This window comes from Ictidomys tridecemlineatus, chromosome 6 (genome assembly GCF_052094955.1).
Source record: "Ictidomys tridecemlineatus isolate mIctTri1 chromosome 6, mIctTri1.hap1, whole genome shotgun sequence".
In the NCBI taxonomy this organism is placed as follows: domain Eukaryota; kingdom Metazoa; phylum Chordata; class Mammalia; order Rodentia; family Sciuridae; genus Ictidomys; species Ictidomys tridecemlineatus.
Window position 1 is genome coordinate 114,831,032 of NC_135482.1, and position 18,270 is coordinate 114,849,301.

General features: G+C 54.2%; 1 protein-coding gene across 1 annotated transcript; it reads right to left on the reverse strand.

Annotated features, from left to right (window-relative positions):
• Positions 1-462: 462 nt before the first annotated feature.
• Positions 463-17,053, reverse strand: LOC101964176 (obscurin-like). The gene is given in 13 exon segments (XM_078015897.1): positions 463-608; positions 5,085-5,236; positions 9,889-9,913; positions 11,369-11,619; positions 12,748-13,103; positions 13,373-13,620; positions 13,808-13,817; positions 13,949-14,219; positions 14,615-14,698; positions 14,701-14,922; positions 15,225-15,485; positions 15,794-16,137; positions 16,716-17,053. Coding segments are annotated over 13 exon segments (2,697 nt in total). The 3' UTR covers positions 463-473.
• Positions 17,054-18,270: the final 1,217 nt, after the last annotated feature.

Below are 18,270 nucleotides of genomic sequence, written 5' to 3' on the forward strand. Positions count from 1 at the left end.
AAAATAGGTCTTGTTAAAAGAGAATTTCTGGCGTCCCAGCTTCCCAGCAAATGCACCACCCCGCCCTTCATGTGGCACAGACAGTGTAACAAAATTAGGGTCCGTGTGTTTCCCCCATGAACTTGCTCAGAGAGCTTTCAGGTCCATGAGGACAGAGGGAAGAGTGTCCCAGAGAACTGAAAGGGCAATGATCCCAATGGCCTCAGGTCTCTGGACCACCTCAACACGATCAGCAGGTAAAGCCACAGCCCATAGTGCATAGTTTCCCAGGTGCTGAGAAACGCCCATCAGCATTAGACCTGGGAGGGCAAGTCTGGTGCAGAAGCCTAGCTGTCCACATGGATTGGCCATCAGTACTCACACTAAGATTGAAGACCACAGGTGAGCACGAGGGATGTGGAGACATGGAGTTTGAGGGCAGGATCACCCAGGAACATCCACTGTATCAGTCTCATCCTCACACACCAGCAAACTCAGAACTCACCTGTGACGTCCAGGAAGAAGGAGACCTTCTGGCCCCCGGCCTCGCAGCTGTACTCCCCGGCGTCCACCTTGCCCGCCTGCTGCACCACCAGTTGCCACCTACAGTCAGAGGCCTCCACGCGCATCTGGGAGCTCTGGCTCAGCTTCTTCCCAACCTTGTACCTTCACCTCTGTCTGGGACTGGGCCACCTCACAGCTCAGAGTGGCGCTGGCCCCCGCCTCGGCCTTCACCTCGGTGCGTACCAGCTGCTCTTTAGCAAACACCACCTTGGGCTCTGGGGACAGAGGGCAGGGACACACAGGTCAGGGACTCTGTCTATGGCAGGAAGCCACCTGGGGAAAGACCTCTGGCTGGACAGTTGAGTACAAAACCTTCTGCAGGCCACACTAGCTCGTGCCCTGGAGAAGCCCAGCACCTTTTGCACAAGGGACCACAGTGTGTGACACAGCCTGTCCCTGGTGCATTCGGCTGTTCCAGGTGGGAACACTGTGACAGGCCCCAGCACAGGCTCCTCCAGGGAGGAACTGCAGAGCCTGATGCTGCACCTGCCCCTCAGTGACCAGGAAGAGTCTCCCCAGGACCATGCTGGGTGTGTGTCTCCTGGCAGGTCCTGGGAGGGCCCAACTGCCGCCTGCTCTGAACTGTGGGCTGCTCCTCAGGGAGCCTAGGCCACCGTGGCTCCTGTGCCCACTGAGGCCGCACAAAGCCGAGCACCTGTGACAGTTACTGGTGCTTTAGGTGTCTGCTCAAATCTTCTGCCCACTTATCATGCAGCCCTTCTGTCTTTATTTGAGGTGCTCATGTGTGGGGGTGGTAGAGAGTTGGCTCTTATTTATTTTGTGATTTCTCATGGTCTCCGTGCCCTGTTCTGTCTAACAGGTATCTTCCTAGGAGCCACGGATTCAGTTATGTTGCATTCAAATAAATCTCTCTTGCCCCAGGGTTAGGGATGGAGTTGGGTAGGCACCTGCCCCCCCATGTCTCCATCAACTGTGTGACACACAAGTGTCTGTGGCTTCAGCTCACGAAGCCCTGACCCCCTGGAACATGTGGACCACGCCAAGTGTCATTCCATCTTTCCACGTATTCAAATGGTCCAGTCACTATGAAAACATCATCTTTCTCTACCTCTCACACAAACGCAAGGCAGAAAGAAACAGGAGAGGGCTGGCAATGGCAGGCCTAGTTCTGAGTGCCAAGCAGTGGCTCTGTCTTGACCCCTGGCCTGTATGGAAGTTTCCTGTCCACCTCACAGCCTCTCAGTGCCTTTCTGTCCCCTCCAGTGTGTGGTTGCTGCACTTGTCCTTTGTCTCCCACTGGCCCTGTCCCCAAATGACCCTTGTTTGGATTTTGATTATTAGTAAATGTCTTTGATTTTTTAAATTAATTTTTATTCATTTATTTAGCCCTATTGACTGTCATAAAAAAAAAAAAAAACAATTATGCCCCCAAACCTTAAGATCCTTATTAGAGGTAGAACTAGGAACATGATCGGTTTGATGCGTTGTGAATTCTCTGAAGTTTCACTTCTGCTGTCACCTGTGCATGTAGGTAAAGATGTGTTTTCTGCCCATTGTCGTCTATGTGATGACCGTGCCCAGCCACACCTCCAACCCCGCAGTTCTGTTGGCTCCTCATCTGGTGATCATCACCTGTGAACTCATTTCTACACTCTTACACCTATGCTGTCCACTTTCCTTTCCCCTTGCTCCTGGACAAAGGTACTGGACAAAGGTGGTGAAAGTGACGGTGGCCTTCCAGGTGCCCCCGACAGGTGCCCTGGTGTTCTGCACCCATCCTCAGCTGAAGAAAGCTCCATTCAACCAGGTTAAATGCGTCCGCTTATCTCTAGATTTATCATGTTGGACTTTGTCCAGCACATTAGCTGGGAAAGCTATGCTGGAGTTGGTGCTTCCAGGCTGCCCTCCTGCCTGCTGCTGAGGGGCTGGCCAGTGCTCCATATCTATCCTCCAGAGTCTGGTGGCTGGTCTGTGCACAGATCCCCACGTTCCTTGTCAGGTTCTGGCCCTGCTGCCCCGTGCTCAGCTTAAAATGACTCACAGAGGCATCTCCTTGCTCCACTGGTGATGGCAATCTCCACATGTGTGGAATAATTGTATCCATTAGTATCTCATATATTTTACCAGAAAATTATCAGGCTTAGATCTGGTCACTAATTCCATTTATCTAGACGCCATAGGACGACTGCAGATTTCTGTACTTTCTATGTCCATTTTCACTGTTTACTAGGAATAAGCCAAATGACCAAGCCTGTCAATCTGTCATCAGAGAGCACACTCCTGGAAGCCACAGGAATCAGAGCTGGCGCCACCTACAGGTTAGCTGGCCCTGCAGCCCACCCACCCTGGGACCCTAGAGAGAGGAAGATCACTGAGCTTCTCAGGCTTTTCCACCGAGGCCCGCACACTCCAACCACAGAAGGTGGGTAGCTGCTTGGCCACTAATGCACTGCAGAGCCTGCTACTGTGGCAGAAGCTGCTTGCTCCTTCTTGTTTTTACATTTCTACAGGGCAGCTCTGACCTAGTATGGCAATGAAAACTGTGGACAGCATCTGGCATAAGCACCATCAGCCTCAGTGTCAATACCTGGTTCCTCTGGAAACAAGCAACAAAGAGGTCCCTTGATGTCACTGCACATAGAAAACAAGATAAAACAGCTCCAGGTCTATGGGAGGAAGGGTCCAAACCAAGAAATCGACCATGAACAGCTCACTCCTGTAGCACCTTAGAGCATGACCTACAGCCAAACTTCCACCTCATTAAAGTTCCGCGATGTTCAAGTCTCCCTCTGACCAGAGCCAGGTGACACACATCCTGAGAGGAAGAGCTCACACACTCAGGTGACAGACACCTTGGAACTCAGGAACCCAAGCACAGGCAGAGCCAGAGTCCCAGATACCAAGGAGCACGAGGAAGGTGCTGGGTGCTAGGAGGAATGGCCAAGGGTCACTCCATGAGACACCGTGTGCACAGCCCTGGGCCCTCTCCCATCTGGCCCACTAGGGCTCCCAGCAAGCACTGGAAACAGGCAACATTGAGAAACTAGACAAAAGAAAGCCACAGACCCAGGCAAAAGATTTGCCAAGGTCAAATGCCCTACTCATTGTCACCTTCATGCAGGTTAACTTGGAACTCAGAGGACTCACCTGTGACATCCAGATGGAAAGAGACTCTCTGGCCCCCGGCCTCCCAGCTGTACTCCCAGTGTCCTTATTGCCCACCTGCTGTACCACCAGCTGCCGCCTGCAGCCAGAGGACTCCACGCGCACCTAGGAGCTCTGGCTCAGCTTCTTCCCATACTTGTACCAAGTCACCTCTGTCTGGGACTGGGCCACCTCACAGCTCAGAGTGGTGCAGGCCCCTGCCTGGGCCTTCCCCTCACTGTGTGCTGGCTGCCCCTTGGCAAACACAGCCTTGGGCTTTTGGGATAGAGGGGAAGGACACACAGGTAAGGTACTCCAGAACAGACCCAGCCCTGTCTCACAGCCTGAGCCCACCCAAGGAATGGCCGAGCAGAGTGTCCATCATGAGCAGAACATTGCATGGCCATGCCTAAGTTCTATCCTATACATGACCCAAGCTGCAAACTCCGAGGCTGGTGGGTGAACAGCTGGGCAGCCTGTCCTCATCAGAGCCCTAAGCACTTCCTGATCTACCCTGATCCTTCAGGTAACTGCACTGTCACAGCACACAAGGCTATCACAGCCAGGCCTACCTCCTGATGCCACCACCCTCCTAGCCATTGGGAATAGACCATGGCCCTTGTCCTCCCTGGGGCCCCAGCCCATCAGTGACTTCCCAGCTCTCCTACCATTAAGGGAACACAAAAGCTGGTAGAGGCGGACACAGCAGGGAAGTCCACCTGAGCACCAAACCAGAAACCCACATCTTTGTTGGCAACAGCTACCAATGGAATGCAGGAGACCAGAGTGCCAGTTCTGGCCAATCGGCAGAGATCTCAGAGCCTGTGCAAGACAATTAGCATAGAGCTCAGTACCCCTATGGGCCAGTCAGCAGAGAACTCAGTGCCAATGTGGACCAATCAAGAGAGATCCCAACACCAGGCAAGGGGGAGAGCCCAGCACCAATTAAGCCATCAAGAGAGAGGCTGTAAGCCCCATGTGGTCCCTTCCCAGGCTCAGGGGCAGGTCACAGTGGGGAGAAGGAGGAGATGGGGGAAGGACAGATGGACATGCAGGATTCCAAAGGGCCCAAGCAAGGGCTTCTGGAGCTCTGGGCCCAGCAAGTAGGCATGGCCAGGTAGAGGGAGCCCCTGCCCCTGCAGGACATGCTCCCCAGCCACAAACAATCCCAGTGCCAAACTCCACCCAGAGCTGGCCACAGATGCTGAGGTCCAAGATCAAGAATGACACAGGCCTCACAGAGCCTAGGCTGCCACAGGTACCCTAGAGTTACCACCCTCCCTCCATTCACCCAACCCCAGCATCACCCACCTGTGACGTCCAGGCGGAAAGCAGACCTTCTGGCCTCTGGCCTCGCAGCTGTCCTCCCCAGCATCTACCTTGCCTGCCTGCTGCACCACCAGCTGCCACCTGTAGTCAGAGGCCTCCACATGCACCTGGGAGCTCTGGCTCAGCTTCTTCCCATCCTTGTACCACGTCACCTCTGTCTGGGCCTGGACCACCTCGTAGCTCAGAGTGCCACTCACCCCCGCCTGGGCCTTTACCTCACTGCATGCCAGCTGCCCCTTCGCAAACACAGCCTTGGGCTCTGGGGATAGAGGGGAGGGACGCACAGATCAGGGACACAGTGCAGATATCAATCCATCTGACAGGACTAAAGCTTCAAGCTCCGTGAACTGGGTCCTCAATGAAGAGACATCATGTGTCCACTCCCATCAGGCTTGTGTTCACTGAGCATTTCATGTCTCAGAGGTCAACTTCTCATGTTGGCCATGTCCTGAGCCAAGCGCGATATGAAGCTGGAGGGAAGAGGCTGAACTGTCAACTCCCGGTCCCTGGATCACTGTCTGCCTCGGGACAGTGGCTGCATTGGCAGGTCCTGGCTGTTCATTACCCCACTCCAGGCTGACACACCTTTGTCCTCTACAAACCAATCGTGCCTTTCACTTCAGTGTGAGCCCACATCAAAGTATTGGCTCCATGACCTCAGATGTTCCCATTTCCACCCAACCAGAACACACCAACTAACGTACCCAGGGGCTACCCACACACAGAAGAATGGGGGCAGCTGCTGCTCTGACCCCTGTAACATGCTGCCAGGGCCTGACCTCTGGTTGTTCAAGGACCAAGTCAGTTGTGCACGTGTAGTGGCAGCACACATGATGGTCCCGTAGGACCTTGCAGCACCCCACTGACAGCCTTTCTCAGAGCAGGCCCACAGCTGAGCATGCTGGGGTTGGTCTCCTTCCTCCAGCACAGAGTCTGTGAGAACCGCCACGTGGCCACACAGGCAATGGTCTCTGTGCTGGGACAGAGTTGTGCTGCATAGCACCTTGAGGGATTCCCTTACTCTTGGGGCTTATTGGGGCTTATTCCAGGATGAGGATACAATGAAAAAGGCTGCTGTGGATGTCCATGGCAGCACAGGATGTGCATGGCATTAGGAGACCTCTCAAACAGGGCACCAAGTGGCACTCTCAGCAGTGCAGGCATCTCCTGTCTCCAACCTCCCACAACCTCGAGGGTCTTGAACTGTGTACATCTCACTCCAACTGAATCATATGCCCCCTCACAGCACTAGTTTCCATCCCTGTCCATTTCAGCATGTAAATATGCTGAAGAGAGTCCACCCGGTGGATGTGGTGTTCACTGACTCACTGGTCTCCACGGCTACCATTTGTGGAGAACTCAGCCACAGACAACTGCAGACTTCAGCAGATGCTGCCCCAGTCAGACAGAAGGCTGTGCTCCCACAGCACTTTCAGAAGGGGAAGACAAAGGCACATAAAGCATGGACACCAGGACACACTCTCCATGAGATCAGTCAGGGTGCCATGTTGGAGGAGGGGACTGAGCAGGAGGACACACTCTTCGTGAGATCAATCAGAATGCCATGCATGTAAAAAGACAAATATGGTAAGCAAAATTAGCCAATCATGAAGAACCAAAGGCCAAGGAGGAGAGGACTGAGAAGGAGGTCCCACGCTCCGTGAGACTGGTCAGGGCACCATGCTGGAGGAGGGGACTGAGCGGGAGGACACACACTCTGTGAGATCAGTCAGGATGCCATACTGGAGGAGGGGACCAAGCAGGAGGTCCCACACTCCGTGAAATTGGTCAGGGCACCATGCTGGATGAGGGGACTGAGCAGGAGGACACACTCTCTGTGAGATCAGTCAGGATGCCATGCTGGAAGAGGAGACTGAGCAGGAGTTCCCACACTCGGTGAGATCAGTGAGTGCCCTAAATTGGAGGAGGAGACTGGTGATGCAGATGCAGAGCCAGGGAACACCATGGTCAGAGTGATATTTGGGGACCCTCAGCCCTGGTGAGTGCCAAGGATCATCCTGCAGCAACAGACATGGCATGAGCAGGACAGTGGACATGTGAGTCTAGCAGTGTTCTTCAGAGCAGTCCAAGGAGTCTGGGTGTGAGGAGGCAAAGTCCTGAGGGAGGTATTCTCAGAGGCGTGCTCACACTGGGCCCCTGTTTGTCTTTGCTTCTCACAGAACAGTGAAAACCCATCCAAAGGGCCAGGTGCAGTGCAGCTCTAAGAAAGAAGGGAGCCAAAGATGCAGGGACTTCTCACACAAATAGAATAAATCTTGAGATTGAGGAGCCAAGCCCCCAAGGAAAAGAGCAGTAGAGAATGAAGCCCACTTTTGAGTCATTTCCAATCCAGACTTTGAGGAGTTTGAAGCTCCATGGGGGCAGGAGGCGACAGAGCTGTTATGGTTTGTTTTGTATTGCTAAAATAAATGGCTGAGGCCAGATATTAGAAAAGAAAAGATTATGTAGCTAAGACCTGTAGGTCCGAGTCTATGGTGTGGCACTGCTGTAGCTCTAAGGAGGCCTCATCGCATCCCAATAGCAAGAGTATGTGAGGTATCATTGAGGCACCAGGATTCTTAAAACAACCCTTTCTCACAAGAACCGATGCATCCCAAACATCTTGCCCAACACCTGCAGGTAAGTAATGATCTGGTAACAAAACTGAAAGCCATCACCTGACCTCCTCCACGAGAGAGTGTTCATCCATTCATGAGGGTGGAGCCATCTCGTAACAGACCCACCACCTCAAAACACCAGTGCACTAGGTACCAAGCCCACACACAGACATCTGAGATACAACACATCTGAACTACAGCAGAAGAGAAGCAGAAAGCCTCTGACAGTAAGTGTGAACATTTCAGCATCTTGCTTTCCTAAAGGAACAATGGTTATAGCTGCTGGTGACCTAGGAAAGGACCATAACAGTACCCAAATCTTTGGAGAAATCCATGGAGGACTATGCCCAGGATCAGGGCAAACCAGAGCTAAAAGACCCTGATCAAACTGCAAATCAACCTCGAGTCAGAGGATTCTGGAATGTGCCCAAATGGATCAGTGATCTTCCACCTGCCTAGAAGAGCAAAGAGGAATCCTCTCTCTGAAGCAAGACAAAGTCATCCATATTCAACATCTTTTCTCATATAATGCCAGTTAATTAAAAATTATTTGACATGCCAGGAACTGGCATAAATATTATCAAACCTCCCCCCCCTACACACACAAATGCCATGCTAGAGGAAAGGTGATCTCAGTTATTACAGCTATTGGACAGGCATATAACCATGCTTAGTAGTACTGAAAAAATAAAGATAAGAAAATGAATCAAATCTGGCAACATAATGGAGATAGAGTTCACTGGTAGAATGTGTGCTTAACATGTACAAGACCTAGGAATTATAGGGTGACTTCCACTACAGAATCTCAAACCTTAGAATCCATAAAAAATTGATGAAGTGGAACTTATGAAGTATAAAATGCAATAATTCGAAGTAAACTCACTTTTTGTGCGACTGACAAACAATTAGATATAGCAGGCCATGATATTAGTAAATTGAAAAACAGGTCAAAAGAAAATATCCAGGTCAAAGCAAAGAAAGAAGAAAGGATTATGAGGCAAAGAGAGGATATACATGTAAAAAACATGCAAATGTCTAACAGAGCCAAAAAGGAGTCCTGAAAGGGGACACACATGGAGCAGCACAGCAAAGGCCAAGTACACCCACAGCTGATCAAAGATATAAGCCTACAGATTCAAGATGCTCAGCAACTCCCAATGGGATGAATAGAAAGGAAACCATATCAGTTTCATCAAGGTCATGCCGAAGAAAATAAAAATTGAAATGAAAAAGTCAAAAGTAACGGAAAAAAAATACCTGACTCTCAAAGGAACCATAATAAACCTAATGTGAAAATATTTCAAAGTACAATATGGAAGCCTTGACTTGCCCTCCTCCAGGAGATAGTGTTTATCCATTCATGAGGGTGGAGCCACCTCAGAACAGACCCACCACCTCAAAACAATGGAATGGCCTCTTTAAATAGGAAAAAAGTAAATAGTAAGCTCAATTCATAGTAGCTAAACTATGGAATCAACCTAGGTGCCCTTCAACATATAAATGGATAAAAAACTATGGTATATATACAAAATGGAATAGTACTCAGCCTTAAAGAAGAATGAAATGATGTCATTTGTCAGTAAATGGATGAAACTAGAGACAAATATGCTAAGCAAAATTAGCCAATCACGAAGAATCAAAGGCCAAATGTCTTCCCTGATATGCAGATGCTAGTTCATAATAAGGTTGGGAGGGATGAGATAATTTGGACTAGACAGAGGGGAATGAAGGGAGAGCAGGCTGTATGCAGGTAGAAATGACAATAGAATACCCTTTGTTCATATATGATTACATACAACCAAAAGAATGAGAAATTCTACTCCATTTATGTATGACGTGTAAAAATGCATTCTACTGTCATGTATACCTAATTACAACAAAATTAAAAAATTTAAAAGTCTTCAAAATAAAAAAATATATATAGGTGTCTCTTTCAAAAAAAAAAAAAAGTAACTGCTGATCTATAATTTGATACCCAGAGAAAAGATCCCACAGCGTGAAAGAGATCTTGTTTTCATACAAGCAAAAGGCGGGGACTCTATATCACAGCAGTCCTGCTACATAAATAGGGAAGCCAGAGTTCTTCAAGCACACACACATCCCTGATGGTGGAAATCCTTACTAGACAAATCTTAGCCAGTTATAGAGCTTACCTGAGCCTTATCTTAAAATAGATATAATCATAATCCTACTGGTAGGGAAGCTTTGTGAGAATAGGGGCCAGCAGTAGCACACACCCTAACTTCGTGACACTTATGCCAAGCAACACAAGGAAAAGCCTCAAGAAACCCACCTGTGACATCCAGGCTGAAGGAGACCTTCTGGCCCCCGGCTTCCCAGCTATACTCCCCAGCATCCGCCTTGCCTGCCTGCTGCACCACTAGCTGCCACCTGCAGCCAGAGGCCTCCACGCGCACCTGGGAGCTCTGGCTCAGCTTTTTCCCAACCTTGTACCACGTCATCTCTGTCTGGGCCTGGGCCACCTTGCAGCTCAGGGTGGTGCTGGCACCCATCTGGGCCGTCACCTCACTGTGTGCTGGCTGCCCCTTGGCAAACACAGCCTTGGACTTGGGGGACAGAGGGAAAAAACACACAGGTCAGGGACTCCAGAACAGACCCAGCCCTGTCTCACAGCCCAAGCCCACCCCAGGGATGGTTGAGCAGAGTGTCTTTCATGAGCAGAACATTGCATGGCCATGCCTAAGTTCTATCCTACACATGACCCAAGCTGTAAACTCCAAGGTTGGTGGGTGGACAGCTGGGCAGCCTGTCCTCACCAGAGCCCTAAGCACTTCCTGATCCACCCTGATCCTGCAGGTAACTGCACTGTCACAGCCCACAAGGCCACCACAGCCAGGCCTACCTCCTGATGCCACCACCCTCCTAGCCATTGGGAATAGACCATGACCCTCCTCCTCCCTGGTACCCCAGCCCATCAGTGGCTTCCCAGCTCTCCCACAATGCAGGGGGCACAAAAGCGGGTAGAGGTGAACACAGCAGGGAAGTCCACCTGAGCACCAAACCAGAAACCCACATCTTTGTTGGCAACAGCTACCAAAGGAATGCAGGAGACCAGATTGCCAGTTCTGGCCAGTCAGCAGAGACCTCTAGCCTGTGCAAGTCAATCAGCAGAGAGCCAAGTGCCAGCCAATCAGCACAGAGCTCAGTAACAGTGTGGGCCAGTCAGCAGACAGCTCAGTACCAGATGGGGCAAATTAGCAGAGAGCTCAGTGCCAGCCAATCAGCAGACAGCCAAGTGACACTGTGGACCAATCAGTAGGAAGCCAAGTGCTAGTGTGCACCAATCATCAGAGAACTGTCATCCTGAGCCAATCAGGAAAAATCCAACACCAGGCAGGTCATTGGGAGAGAGCCCAGCACCAGATGGGCTATCAAGGGAGAGGCTCTGAGCCCCTTGTGGTCCCTTCACAGGCTCAGGGACAGGTCACAGTGGGGAGAAGGAGGAGATGGGGGAAGGACAGATGGACATGCAGGATTCCAAAGGGCCCAAGTAAGGGCTTCTGGAGCTCTGGGCCCAGCAAGTAGGCATGGCCAGGTAGAGGTAGCCCCTGCCCCTGTAGGACATGCTCCACAGCCACAAACAATCCCTAGTACCCAAATCCACCCAGAGCTGGGCCACAGGTGCTGAGGCCCAAGTCACAAAGGACATAAGCCTCAAAGAGCCTAGGTTGCCACAGTAGCCTTAGAGTTACCACCCTTCCTCCATTCACCCAGGCCTAGCAGAACCCACCTTTGACATCCAGGCAGGAGACCCTCTGGCCCCCGGCCTCGCAGCTGTACTCCCCAGCATCCGCCTTGCCTGCCTGCTGCACCACCAGCTGCTGCCTACAGCCAGAGGCCTCCACGCGCATCTGGGAGCTCTGGCTCAGCTTCTTCCCATCCTTGTACCATGTCACCTCTGTCTGGGCCTGGGCCACCTCGCAGCTCAGAGTGGCACTTGTCCTCGCCTGGGCCTTCACCTCACTGTGTGTCAGCTGTCCCTTGGCAAACACAGCCTTGGGCTCTGAGGAAACACTGGGAGTGATGTTGGTTGTGAGCCCCACCCAAACCTCTGGTTTCTGATTAATAGGCTCTGGACCCCGAGCTAACAGAGCCTGCCATGTGGATCCCTCAGGATACATTTTCCTAAGCAATGTGGGAGGGGATGCCCCTTCCCATGAGACCTTGGTGTGCACAGGAGAGTCACAGGACAGACCTTGCAAAAATTGCCAAGATGTCCTTTATAAGCCCAGAGAACGTGTCTCTTGTGCCCAAACTCCTGCCCACCTCCATAGCACACTTCCCACAGATTGAGTTTGCTCCAGTAGGGAAACCTGACAGTACCTGCCTTCAGCTCTGCATACAGCCAACCATCCTCTGGCAGTGACACCTGGCTGTGACTTCTAGTGTGAAGCGTCCAATGCTTGCCTCTAGAGCTGGTGTGTGACTGGCATTTGTAGGGCCTCCCTGTCCCTGGGTCCACAAGCTGCACCCGGCCTGGGGTAGCCCAGGCTGGGAACCAGAGCCCATCATGGCCACACTGGAGCAAGCCCTCCTGGGGTGGGCTGCCCCAACAGCCTCACAGAGGCCTAAGAATCCCTTGTGCATTTGTCCCTGAACTTCCCAGCGTATATCTCTGAGCCCTGGGAGCTTCTAGGAAGGTCATGGCCGTGGTCAGACCCACCAGACTTAAATCTCAACCTCAGAGGACACTTCACATATCTGTGGGTCCCCTCAGCCCTTGGTTTAAATGGAAAAGGAGGGATTCAAAATCTTGTGAGCTTCCCAACCAGAGCCCAGCCCACAAGCACAGAGTAAGCAAGAGGCTTTCAGGACTGCAGAGTGGCCCCCTGCAGGGCAGGCACAATGGGCAGTGGAGGTTCAGGCAGAGGAAACACTCTCCCAAAGCTGGGATAGAGTTCATCCTTTGTTCCTAAATTTCCTTCCTGGTACTTTCTTTTCCATGTTTGGATCCTTTAACCTTCTAAGCATTAGTTTGGCATTTTATTTTATTTTCCCAAACAGGGAAGAAGCTGCCCTCAACCACTGGCTCAATAAAGAAGGGTCAAGAAGGTCAGTCACATTGTGCTGTGTACAGCAGGATCTGCTCTCCACCCACAGGTATGGGCACAGGTATACATAAGGCACTTACCAGAGACCTTTAGGTGGAAGTCCACAGAGTCCTCACCCACACGGCAGGAGTAGGTGCCCTCATCCTGCCTGCTGACCGAGGCCACTACCAGCCAATGCCAGGTCCCCACGTCTTCCTGAGAGAAGCGCTGGCAGGAGCCACCCAACTCCTTGCCATCTTTAAACCAGCACACGGGGACGTGGGCATCCGCAGTCTCACACTCAAACCTCGCCCGGCCCCCCACCTCAGCATCCACACAGCCGCCCACTGTGTTTTTGCGTAGGAAGGGCATGAGGCCTGCAGAGTATGGCAGAGGTGGTAAGGAACCACAGAGCTCCTGACCACGCACCTGGCACAGAGGCTGCAGGCTGGAGGGTCTAGGCTCACAGACCACACAGGACACTGATTCTGACCCAGATAATAGGCACCCTGGCCAGATTGCTGAGTCCCAACCTTGGTACTCATTGCTCACCCAAGTGGCCACCCACTGTTATCCCTCCTACAGAGTTGGGCCTGCCCTCCCACCCTCCCCATGCTGCCCTGCTGCACAGAACCCCTTGCAGCCTGGGGACAGGGGAAGCATGTCCTGCACCACAGAAGGGCCAGGAAGGACGTGGGCCCTGGCTTGCCTTCCCAAGACCCTCACCTTGCACAGACGGTAGGCAACACGGCTCCTGCACTGACACACTCATAGAGACCAGCGTCATCCTTCCCCATGTCCCACACCAGCAGTGCCCGCCACCCAGCTGAAGCCTGTTCCTCGTACTTAGGCCCAGGAGGTAACAGCCATGTCACAGCTGCAGCCTGGTCCGACAGCTCAGCCAGCAGCTGAGCCTCCTCGTGCCGCCGGGCCAGCACCTCGAGAGCGGCTACCGCTGGTGGCTTGCCCAGGAGCTGCTGGGGGCCAGGGATGGGTGGACAGAAGGGACCAGGTCAATGGAAAGCAGTAAGGGAGGGAGATGAGGGGAAGGAAAAACAAGGTCAGAATGAGGAGAGGATGGGGTGGGTGGATGAAGAGGAGGGTGGAAGAAGGAGGCAGGCAGAGAGGCAGGGTCCAGCTGAACCTACTGTCCACACACACCCTGCCTGGCCTGCCTACCTCAGCGCCCCACCCCCTGCCCTGCTTCCTCTTGCTACTGCAGGCTAACTCCACAGGGGCAGCTCTCCCAGGACCCTGTGCTGACACCGCCTCAAGGAAACAGGCTCCTGGACCCAGGCCTACCTCGGACGGACCTCCATCCCAATGATGCTTTCAATGCCCTCAGCCACAAACTTGAGCTGTGCCCCGTGCAGGCTGGCAGGCACCTCTCGGATTGTGAGTGTATGCCAGGTGCGATCACAGTGGATCACATACGTGCAGCTGGCCTTCAGAGCCACCCTGTCCAGAAACCATTTACCAGCAGAGGCCACAGTAAGGTCTACAGAGAAGGTGACTTCTCCACCCTCCACTGCTGCCACTGCCTTCAGGGGTGTCCTCATGGCCATCTGGGGGGCTGTGGTGCAGGCAAGTTAGGAGGGGACCAGGGAAGGTGAGGTCCCTGCATCCCCTTCCTCTTCCTCCAAAAGATGGGTATTTAGGCTCAAGTCACAACAGACAGGGAGCCATAAGCACAAGTCACAACAGACAGGGAATGAGCCAGAACTACCTGGCAATACCCCAGGATCCCACAAACCTCTGAAGCTGGGCAGCACTGAAGCTGCATCCCCTGGGGCTACTGGAGACAGGGGACCTGAGTCCTGTCTTGAGTCCCCTCCTTCCCACTAAGAAGGCCCCAATGTCCCCACCCTCATAAAGAGTCTCTTCAAGTCCTTGCTGGAGGCTGTGCTCTGCTCTGGCCAGGGCAGCCCCTAGTGCTAGGGGTCACTCCTTTCTAGGCAGCTCACTTACCCAGGTGGATGGTCCCCGGGAACTCCAGGTATGGACTCTGGCCAAGGCTGTTGACAGCTGACACCCTGAACTGGAAGTCACCTCCTCAGTCATACCTGTGACGGTGAGCTCAGGTGTTGCCACTCACTCATTCTTGTGGCACCAGCTCCAGATGTAGGTACCCAGCCGCCGCTACTCCACCAGGTAGCCATCAATGGTCACAGGGCTGTCCCCTGGGGGTGGTGGATACCAGCCAAGGGTCACAGAACTCTCTGTTCTGTCCTTCACCAAAGGGTCCACAGGGGGATGGAGAGGTGGCCTCCTGGGGGCTAGCAAAAGATGGGCCAAGGTCACTAATGGGGGCCTAGAAAAGGAATCACAAATCCTCAGCCCTCCAAAAGACTGGACCACCAGTCATCAGGGAAGCTGTGGCCTCAGGACCCTACCCCAGACCTGTAGTTTCTGGCTGATACCAAAGAAGCCTCACCAGGAAGGAGGAGCATGACTCACACCTCCCCCCAGCCTCCCCACAGCCCTGATCAAGAATCAGGGGCCGCTGATGGCCATGTGCCCAAAGACTGAGGCAGGGGTCCTAGGGAAGATGTCATTGCAGTATCACTCAGGGCCTTACCAGACACGCAGAACTGGGTGGAAGTGCGGGAGTCTCCAGCCATGAAGACCACCTCACCCATGTCTTCCAAGCTGCACTGAAAGATGGTCAGCATGTGGCACGTGCCTTCTGCTGTGATGGCCACTTGCCCACCAGTCACCACCTCCTCCTGGTTCCTCAGCCAGTGCCCCGGTCCCTCAGGCACTGCCAGCTCCAAGCAAAAAATGGCAGTGTCCCCCTGGCGCACCACTGTGTTCCGGGGCAGTTTCCCCGTCAGGTTCCCTGGGATGGGAAAAGCCCAGGTAGTCAGCCTTGCCCCTAGCTCTACAGGCGGCCAGCATACTGGCTTGCCATTGCATTTCCTCATCCTGCCCCTGACTTGCCCCTGCCCACTGGCGCCAGGCCAATCCTCCCACCCCCTCCCCAACTCCCCAACTTTCCCACCCCTTCACTGCAGTCCGGCTCTGTCCCATCAGGTGTTCCCCCCCCAACCCACCCAGTCTGCTCTATCCCCTGCGAGCCCCATCCTCGCCCCTTTTGTGCGCGCCTGCCTTGTGTGCAATCTGCCCTCCTTGCCCTCCACCGCCTGCCTTGGACAGCGAGCTCCGCCACGGTGCAGCTGTCCTCCGTGGTCTCCCAGATGTACACAGCGTCGTTGTCAGCCGAGACATTGTGCACTGTCAGCCTGTGCTGGGTGCCCTCCTCCTCCATGCCGTACTTGGCGCTCGCCCACAGCCGCGACTCCTCCTTGAACCACGCAGTTTCAGTGGTGGGCGGTGGCACCTCGCACTGGAATGTGGCAGACTCCTTCTCCCGCACCTCCAGGTCCTGCAGCCGCCTCTTGAAGGGCACTGCAGGCTCTGTGGAGACCAGCTGGTGAGAGGGGCCAGAGGATACCGGAGGACAGGAGGCTCCAGAGTGCAGGAGTTGGGATCTGGGAGTTGAGAAGTGGGGGGTGGGGGGGCAGAATTCGGAGACAGAAGAAGGTGGAGGAGGTGGGAAGAGGTAAAAAGGGTGTAGGATATAGGATGGCCGGTGGCAGGGGGCCCCAGGGGATGGGGAACAGAAATGGGGAAGAGGCAATGTCGGATAAAGGTGGGGAAGTGGGGTTTGGCAAGGAAAACGTGATAAGGGAAAGACAGTGAGCTAAGTATTAAGGTTCCGGAAATGGTGAGGTTTGGAGGGGTCTCTGCAGGGTAGGGATAAGTGCGGTGGGAGAGGGGCAGGGACTTGGTGGGTTGCACTGCTGTGGTGGAAAGCGGGTCCCTACACTCAGCAAAGATGGAGGATCTTAGCCCCTGCATTATGCAAACCAGAAACAAAAACTGTGAAAGGCGAGAGCCACCCAGACTTCCAACTCTGGTCTATATTCCACGACCGACTTGCTCCATTGGGCTACCTATGGCAGCGGCGGCTAGGGCCAAAGGAGGTGGGCACAGGGACCCGGGAGGACCCTTGCCTGCGTGCAGGCAGCTTCTCGCTGGGACCGCTACCTGGCACCATGGTCCTCACCTTGCACCACCACCAACGGAGCTGTAGGTCTGGCCCACGAGGTTGGACGCCATGCAGGTGTAGAGGCCACGGTCCGACTGCTTGCAGAACAGAATCTTGAACACGAAGTTCTCTTGCGCATCCTCATAAACCACGTGTCGCCATCCCTCTGTCACCAGCTGCCCATCCTTCTTCCACAGGATCTCAGGCTTGGGCTCACCCGCCACGTAGCAGCTGAGATGCGCGTGTTTGCCCTCTGTCACCATGCAGGTGCGGATGCAGGCGCTGGGTGGTGAGGCGGGCCGCCCTCTGCGCATGGCTTCACGTCGCTGCTGCAGGTGAGCTAGGAGCGCTGCCATGGAGGCCCCAGGTGGGCTGGCAGCTTCCGTGTCTGAATCTACCACCAGCGAGGCAGCAGCGCTGGCTGCACCCAGCGGGTTCTCTGCCCGCACCTAGTAGGTGCCATCGTCCTGTGGTCGCGCTGCCCGGATGCGCAGCTTGCTTGCCTCGCCTTGCTCCTCCACGCGTACGGGGGGGGGGGGGGGGGCGCGTCTGGTGCACCCAGGCTTCGCCCGTCCTTGGACCAGCTCATAGCCGGTCGTGGCGAGCCTCAGCGCCCTCGCGCATGCGGATGGACGTAGGCTGTAGCAGAAAGTGTGGTGCCTGCTCAGCACACGCGGCCTTGGCGTCCACTTGCAGGCCCACGGCCGCAAAGGCTTCTCCAATCGCTTTGCGCGCGCGCGGCACACATACTGCCCGCTATCGCCAAGGGCTAGGTCCAGGATAGTGAGGCGGTATATGTCGCCGTCCTGGGCCAGACGGAAGCGTGCGCCTGCCTCCATCCACTGGCGGTCCTTCTCCCAGCTTAAGTGTGGCGTGGGGTTGCCCACGATCTGGCAGCTCAGTGTGGCATCCTTGCCCACAGACACAACTAAAGCCTTGGGCCGGGTCAGGAAGCGCGGTGCACCGCTGAAGGAGTGATCCATGGTGGTGGCAATGTTGGGGACCTGTGAAGGAGTGGAAAGCCTGTCCCAGTGGTGTTGGGATGAGCCCCTCGCCATGCCCCACCTACACCCCTCCCTTCCTCAGTGCCACCTGCAGAACCCAGTTTAAGGTGGGGTGCTTACTCCCCAGGGGTCTCTTCTTGTCCTGCACATTACCCCACCCACCAAGCCTGGCCAGATGGCACCATGGCCCAGCAGTGCAGAGCTCTTTAACTGTAAAAGCATCTCCTCTTCCTCCCCCTTCAGCTCCAGTCTCCCCAGTTAAGGTTCCTCCAGCAGCCAGGCAGCCCTGCTTCTCCAGCAACTTGGCACTTGGCCTTCTGCCTTCTGATAGCTCTCCCCACAGACCTACCCAGTGCACCTGGGCCACGCTGCCCGTGAGTGCCATCCCCTGCCACACACTGCTGCTACCAGGGTCTAAAACTCCAATTTGGCTATGTTTCCCTGGCAGTAGGTGGGGGAGGCCAGGCAGGCTGGGCCTTAGAGGCCCCCAGTGGGCACCAGTTTTCTGTCTGCTCCCACTGTGGATGCCATTGTGTACCACAGGTGGCAGTTCTCTACACAACCAGCTT